Here is an 8,211-nt window from a genome sequence, read left to right as displayed (position 1 = left end):
TGCCAGTCAAGACTAACCGATCTCGTTTGAATTCACTTATATAAATGATTTCTGACTCTAAACAGGTCTGTTAATTTTTTTTTTTCTTGGACTTCAATTTTGATTGTTCTTGTGTAAGACTGCCCTTGGGTAATTTCCTATCGTTATGTGCACATCATGGACACAACCGGGAACTAAACATTGGACACAAGGTCACAACTGTAAGAAAATGTGAACTGAGAGCACACACACTATAACATACATACTTATACTTGCACATGCATTTTTATTGTTATATTTCTTAATATCCATATAGGGTATTCAAGTGCACCAAAGTGTATATCAAAAATAAAGAAATAAATTAAGAGTGTAAGCAGAAAAAAGCAAAAAAGTTTCTTGATGTGACTGAATGGATTGTGTCTCTATTGATTTCATGCAGGATGTTTCTGATAAAGTCTGTTCTGGGTCTGGCAGTTTTGTGAATATTCCTGGAGCTCTGGCCATGATTGAAGTAGCAACTGATGGCAGAGTCTTTGGTGTCAATTCTCAAGGGAGGTTATACCAAAGGTGAGCTGAACAGTCATAATATTACAAGCTGTTTGAACAAAAATGATACATTTGATTAAGAATGATTATGCTGTATTCAAGAAACCATCATTTTTGTCTATTGCAGAATGGGTGTCACCTACTGCAACCCCGCTGGCACAGACTGGCAACAGATGACTGCTTGTCCCAATTGCCACAAGCATGTGAGCTTTGACCTGAGAGTGCTGTGGGCTGTGTGTCTTGACTGCTCCATCCATAAATGTACTTTATCTTAATCTGTCTCTGGAGCAACAGAGGAGCTCAGTCGTTCACAGAAACTTAAAAGTAATCAGTAATTAACAGAAAACTAAAAGCTTGATTATACTTTGCCTTTTTTCTTCTCTTTTTCTTGCAGTTGAAAAAATAAAGCATTACAAAAGCATCTGTCTCATGAGTGTTGTGTTTCTTTTGAGTCTCATTTGGTTCAGTGGTTCTCAAACTGTGAGGTAGTTTCAAGATATACACAGTACAACTGTAGAAATTTACACAGTTTGCATTTTATTCAAATTGTGCATGTTTTATTTCTAATATCTAATTATAGTTTTAGTGCATAGGTTATTTATGTGTTTATAAAGCTGTCATTTTTAGAGGCTGTTATCGGTGAAGGATTTCTGCAGCTTCGAGAGAGCAAACACGATCCTTGATTTAGGTTGTTTCTTCATCTCTGTCACATTACTTTCTATATAGTAATTTCAGTCATTTTATATTATCAAGAAATGTGGTAACACTTTACAATACGGGTGCACAAATATGCATTATTTCATGCTTAACTAATGCACAGATAATCATGAGTTAATGAACTCATTACTTCATCAGCAACAAATGAACATTCTATATGATTCATAGATTAAATAATCAATAAATTGTTATTAGTTAAATGTGTCATAATGTATTAATTTCCTAATAACTTACTTTAATGGTGTAAATTCATGTGTTAATTACCACAATGGGTTGAACCCATGCATTTCAACTTCCAGTTGTCTGCTTTAATTAATCATTAGCTAATGATTTGCAAAGATATCATTATGTTATGACTTGTTGGGGCACAGAACTATTAACTAATTGTTAAGTAATATGTCATTGTGTTTATGGATTTAGATTTAGTTAGTCATGTGCCTCAACAAATAAAGTCAAAATGATTGCAAATCATTAGGTAATGATTAATTAAAGCAGACAACTGGAAGTTGAAATGCATGGCTTCAACCCATGAAAATGCATTAATTAAGCATTAATTAATGCATATTTGTGCACACCTATTGTAAAGTGCTACCAGAAATGTAATCATATAAAAGCAAAAGCAATAGAGCGTGCACAGTAGCCGACCATAGCTAACATGAATGCAGCTGTTTAGTTTAGGCCTGCTGGTTAATTTAAGCGCTGATAGGTAATGAATACACAAAACTACACTTCCCATAATCCAGTTTGTACTTCCTGGTACAGCCTGCAAGCGCGCGTTCAGCACAGGTTTCACAGAAACGGACGTTCGCGCGCATCGAATGAGCTTCTGTTTAAACTCTGTTTACTCAAGATTTACTTTACTACATCACGTAAGTCATTTAATGCGTGCAGTTGTTTATAATATTCGAGCACGACTATAATAACAGCAGACATGTTGCAGTAACAGATTGTTTCATTGAAAGGAAACTGCTGGCAGATGGCCATTTTGGTGCGCGTTCATACGTTCGGCCTTGTTGGTTCTTGTAGTAGTTATAAACGAGTGACGCCCTTGATTTTTTTGTGTAATAACTGCAAAACGCAGTGAAAGTGCAAGCATTGCTTCTTTTGAAAGTAAATGTATTATCATGAATTGCAAACGCTTGTATACTAGAGCATCATTGCAAAGCACGAGGATGCAGTAGTTACCTGCACGCAGATTATGTATATTTTTGTTTCAAAATTAGTTTCAAGCAGCATAGCCCTAAATGTGCCAGTGTAACTGGCATATATGCTTTTGGTTTGGGTTTTCATTTAAATGGCATTGTTGTCCTTTTCAGAATGCCAAAGTCAAAGGAAGTGTTGTCTTCTACCTCAGGCAGCGACTCTGACAGTGAAGTTGATACCAAGGTATAATAACCTCATGCTTTTAGCAAACTGAAAGTAAAACATATCACGTCCACAAGTATTTAGAAATGCAAATTTGAACATTTATTGAGAATAACCACCTGTTTTGTGTTGTCAGAACATAAGTACAATTTTCATGCAAAATCTTTCCATGCACAGTTCCTATGTTACGTGCCTTTTAGTCAATGTGAAATTCTGAATTTCAGGCCAAGCGAAAGAAGCAGGCCACGCCAGAGAAGCCATCAAAGAAACAAAAAAGTGGAGAAACCTCAAAAGTCTCATCTGCATCCAAAAGCAGCAGCAGCAGCAAAAATGACAATATGTTCCAGGTGAAGAATGCTATGATGACATGTTTAACTTTACTTGATACAGAATTAACATATACACACAAACACACTACGGCTGAGATCAAAAGTTTACATACGCCTTGCAGAATCTGCAAAATGTTAATTATTTTTACCAAAATAGGAAGGATCATACAAAATGCATTTTAGTTTTTATTTAGTACTGACCTGAGATGTTTTCATATAGTCCATAAGAAAAAATAATAGTTGAATTTATAAAAATGACCCCGTTCTTCTTAATACTGTGTTGTTTGCTAAATGATCCACAGCTGTGTTTTTTTTTTTTTTTTTGTTTTGTTTTGTTTTGTTTAGTGGTAGTTGTTCATGATTCCTTGTTTGTCCTGAACAGTTAAACTGCCAGCTATTACAGAAGATTCAAACACTCACTGATCCTTCAGAAGGAAACCATGCATTAAGAGTCGGGGGTGAAAACTTTTTGAATTTGAAGATCAGGGTAAATGTAACTTTTATCTTCTAGGAACATGTAAGTATCTTCTGTAGCTTCTGAAGGGCAGTACTAAATGAAAAAAATATGGCATTTAGGCAAAATAAGAAAAACGCACACATCTTTATTCTGTTCAAAAGTTTTCACCCCCATCTCTCAATGCACTGTTTTTCCTTCTGGAGCATCAGTGAGTGTTTGAACCTTCTGCAGTAGTCACATAGGAATCCCTCAATTTTTCCTCAGTGTGAAAAGATGGATCTCAAAATCATACAGTCATTGTTGGAAAGGGTTCAAATACATACAAATGCTGAAAAACCAAAGAATATGTTGTTTGCACGTGACGTCATTGCTGTGGCGCGAAATGCAGCTGGAGGGCAGGAAGTGATATTTCTCCGTATGAATCACTAGCAGAAACTCAAAAATGTCTATGTATTGCGTTGTTTATGGATGCTCAAATCGGTCAAACCGAGAAACCACTAAATTTCTTTTATCATGTATGAAAATTTGCTGTTCATAAGGGTGGAAAAAGGCAAGAAATTGGCTGAAAAGCACAGGTAAAAGTGGCTTGTAAACCTCCGTCTGTGGTGAGGAGGAGAGTCAAATAATGCTTGTGTGTGCAAATGGTTAAGAAAAGATATAATAATATGTTAAGATATTAATAAAGAAATATATAAATATATACAGAGACAGTGATAATTCACCTAATGCTAAACGCCACACGTAGACAGAATGTAAGATATTATATTTGTAGTTCCGAGAGCGTCATTGATTATAACGGAACATTGTGAGATTGCAATAAATTGAAGTGAGTGACAGCTTTTTAGTGACTATATGGAAGTGCTATTTGCTCGCTTTCTATAATCAGTTCGGAATTTGAATAAAAGTTTCGCTTTACGTGCTGCTAACAGAACTTTCAGGAGTGACTGAAAAAGCAGAACGGATGAGATGGAGGGATGTCTGTACTGTACAAGAGAAACGTATAAACAGAAAATCACAACATATGTTGGATGTGATCCTTATGTTATGAAGAGGAGTGATTTTTCAACTAAATTGAAATAGCTGCCTCGGTTGCCTGTCATCGAGGCGGTGGAAGTAAGCTATGCAAGTAAGCCCGATAGCAGACAAACTCTTTGAAAGAGATTCCCACATTTATATGAAGGATGCAGGATATATGTCACTCCAGAAACTACTGCTGTACAGGGTTTTTTGGCCATTGGTCCTGTTAGCAGCATGTAAAGCGAAACTTTTTTTCAAATTCTGAATTAGCCTAGAAAGCGAGCAAACAGCGCTTTCATATAGTCACTAAAAAGCTGTGACTCACTTCAATTTATCGCAATCTCACAAGGTTCAGTTGTAATCAACTGCAAATATAATATCTTATTTGCATTGTATGGACATGTGGCATTTAGCATTGAGTGAATTCTCACTGTCTCACCCTGTATCTATTTATATATTTCTTTATATCTTAATAGTATTATATCTTTTATTAACCATTCGCACACACAAGCATTATCTGACTCTCCTCCTGACCGCAGACGCAGGTTTACAAGCCACTTTTCCCAATTTTTTTTCAGTCAATTTCTTGCCTTTTCCTCCTTACGAACAGCAAATGTTCATACACGATATGAAATAAAATTTCTCGATTTGACCGATTTCCATAAACAACTGAAAACACAGTCATTTTGAGATTCTGCTATTGATTCCAATAGAGAAAAATCACTTCCTGCCCTCCAGCTGCATTTCGCGCGTCCTCAGAATCACGTGATTGCAAACAACCTATTTGTAGGCCCTGAAGGATTTTTCTGAAGAACAGCAGGCAGTTTAACTGTTTAGGACAAACAAGGGACTTATGAACAACTATCACTAAACAAAAAAACACAGCTGTGGATCATTCAGGGAACAACACAGTATTAAGAATCAAGCGTATGTAAACTTTTGAACAGGGTCATTTTTAAAAAAAAAAAAAAACTTTTTTTTTTTTTTTTTTTTCTTTTCATATGAACTATGTAAACATCTTTTTATCTTACAGGTATTCAGGTCAGTACTAAATAAAAAAAATAACATGTATTTAGTATGATACCTCTTATTTAGGTAAAATAATTTACATTTTGCAGATTCTCCAAGGTGATCGACTAAACTTTTGACCTCAACTGTTTATTGTTTTCTTTTTTTTAAGATAGGAAAGATGAGGTATGTGAGTGTTCGGGATTTCAAGGGAAAAGTGCTGATTGATATCCGGGAATACTGGATGGACCAGGAAGGTGAAATGAAACCAGGCCGTAAAGGTAGGTGCTACTCTTCATGGGATCAGATGTGATGGCAGAAATGCCACCTGGTAGTTTTAAATCAGTGAGAGAGGACTGCTTTATGGGGGTTTGAATTTTACAAATCCACATCTAAGGAAACTACGCCAAAAAAAAAAAAAACTGTGTTGTGTACACAAGTATACAAGCCCACACACAGTATACTGACATGGTCATGTGTTTCACCCCTCTTAAGGCTCCTGGTTGTCTAAATATTTTTGATAATATTCCAAATTCAAATATAATATTATTTCGAACATGTAAATTTTTAAAGTTTACATTAAGAACACACACACACACATTGATCTTCTCATAAATTGATTAAAAGACTTGTTTTGACCATTGCACAATTGCAAAACAGTTTTAAAATGCAAGAATCAAAAGAAAGTAACTGAATTATTTTCACATGCTCCAATATAACAATACCTTAAATAAATATATTTCCATAAATACGTTTATTAAAGCAATTGAGCGATGTGAACAAATTAATTTAGAATGAATTAGCATACCAACTCCAAAGCTAAAAACTCAAAATAAAAAAAGCCTTTTGTGTGTAAGTGAGCCAAGTTGTTTATTTCTCAGAGTTCTGTTTGATGTGCTTATTACAGGTATTTCACTGAACCCAGAGCAGTGGAACCAACTAAAAGAGCAGATAAGTGAGATTGACGACGCCGTGAGGAGAACATAAGACCTGCCTGCAGTTCAATGGCAACCTGGATGCTTTTTTTTTTAATTCAACAGCTTCTCGCTCTACAGTTCTGCTTGTGCTGGCCTCCAAAGCCCAAAAACAGTATCTACGTAGTCTAATAGACCTGTCATAAAATTGACAAATGTGTAATTACAATGTTTTAGCCTTTGTACAGCAACGTGCTTCATGAAGCAAATGCGCTGACCAGGACACTTTGTATGTATATTTTAGATTAGGTTTTATTGAAGTAGTTGTTCATTGTATTTGTCTTTTTATATTTGAGATTTTCATGGTTGGGGTTTTCAAAGGGTTTGGCTAGAAATACAGGATGTGAGTTTTTGTGCACTTAAGTTCTCAAGGACGCAATAAATTTTTCAGAAATGAAGATAGAAAGATTTCTTTTTAAAAAAAAACTCTTTTGAACTTTCTCTTCAAGGAATTCTGAAATATGTATCAGTTTTTTCTTACAAATGTGATAATCAGAAATTTTCTTAAGCAGCAAATCAACATGTTAGAAAGATTTCTAAAGAATCATGTGACATTGAAGACAGCAGTAAAGATGCTGAAAATGTAGCTTTGCTTCACAGAAATAAATTGCATTTTAAAATATATATACTTGTAGAAAATATAGTAAATTGTAATAATGTTTTGCATTTTTGTCAGTTATCAAATAAATGCACATTTGGTGAGTGTATTGGCTTGTTAGCTCAGTATTTAAAGCAAATGACTTCCCCCAGCTATGTCTATTTCAGAACGCCAGCACGTGTGTGTCGTCGAAGACTGACAGGGAAGAGAAGAAATTGTTGAATAAATTTGTTATTTTTGTTTTCTTTGCACACAAAAAGTATTCTCATAGCTTCATAATATTAAGGTTGAACCACTGATGTCACAGTGGTTTCTGGTCTTGAACGTAGTAGTTGCATTGCTGTCTACACAGAGTCAGAAAGCTCTCGGAATTCATCAAAAATATCTTAATTTGTGTTCCAAAGATGAACGAAGGTCTTATTCTGTGACCACACTGTTTGCGTGCCATAATCGTAGAAAGTGAGTATAGTTTGAAAAAGTATTTGAAAATGTAACAGCTTGATTATATAGTCCAGATTACATGTATTTGGTTATCCCACATTGTTGAGCATTTTGATTTTTAGTGTAATCCTGCAGGTCTACCTTTCAGGTTGTACTACTGATAATAATTATTACATTTCTCTTCACTGTAGGTGCTGTCAGGCCAAATCCCCTGACTGGAAGGGCTTCAGATAAAGACATTGAAATTAACTTTATAAAGTGGCTGCACCTGTCTGGAGAAAAGAGAGAATGAATAAACAACAGTGCATTGCTGACCCCCATTAGACAGTTTGCAACATTACTAACACCAACAAACTTTCAAGCAACTCTTCTCAACACTCAAGTTTATTGTTATTTGTTCTTAAAAACTGGTTCCGACTCAAATTTGTCCATTTAACATATATATTTTAATGCTAAATGTGTATCTGGTGAATATTCTTAAAAATTGATTCCAACTCAAATTTGTCTATTTCATAATTTTTGGTTTGAATATTAATTGTGTTTGTTTTATATTCTTAAAAATTGATTCCAACTCAAATTGTAATGTTAAATATATGTTATATATTTATAAGAACTTTTCTAACTAGATACAGAGTAACTGTTAAGCGCATTTAACCTGCACTGACATAGGTAAGTTATTTTATTTACATTTTTGTTGTTAAGTGTGTGATTTACTCTCTAGTTAATATGAATTTTACATATACAATCAGCCTCATGAGTTATGACTCTGGCTTTGTTCAG

The 8,211-nt window shown here is 34.7% G+C and overlaps 1 protein-coding gene across 1 annotated transcript; it reads left to right on the top strand.

Annotated features, from left to right (window-relative positions):
- The first annotated feature begins 1,991 nt into the window (after nt 1–1,991).
- sub1a (SUB1 regulator of transcription a) lies at nt 1,992–7,099 on the top strand. Its single transcript, XM_051121513.1, has 5 exons — nt 1,992–2,111; nt 2,559–2,628; nt 2,832–2,954; nt 5,591–5,699; nt 6,326–7,099. Exons 2-5 carry the CDS (start codon nt 2,560–2,562, stop codon nt 6,403–6,405), a joined length of 381 nt encoding a protein of 126 aa, XP_050977470.1. The 5' UTR covers nt 1,992–2,111; nt 2,559; the 3' UTR covers nt 6,406–7,099.
- The last annotated feature ends 1,112 nt before the right edge of the window (nt 7,100–8,211 follow it).

The sequence above is a fragment of the Labeo rohita genome, chromosome 10, assembly GCF_022985175.1.
Source record: "Labeo rohita strain BAU-BD-2019 chromosome 10, IGBB_LRoh.1.0, whole genome shotgun sequence".
Lineage (NCBI taxonomy): Eukaryota > Metazoa > Chordata > Actinopteri > Cypriniformes > Cyprinidae > Labeo > Labeo rohita.
This window is presented reverse-complemented; position numbering and strand designations above follow the sequence as displayed.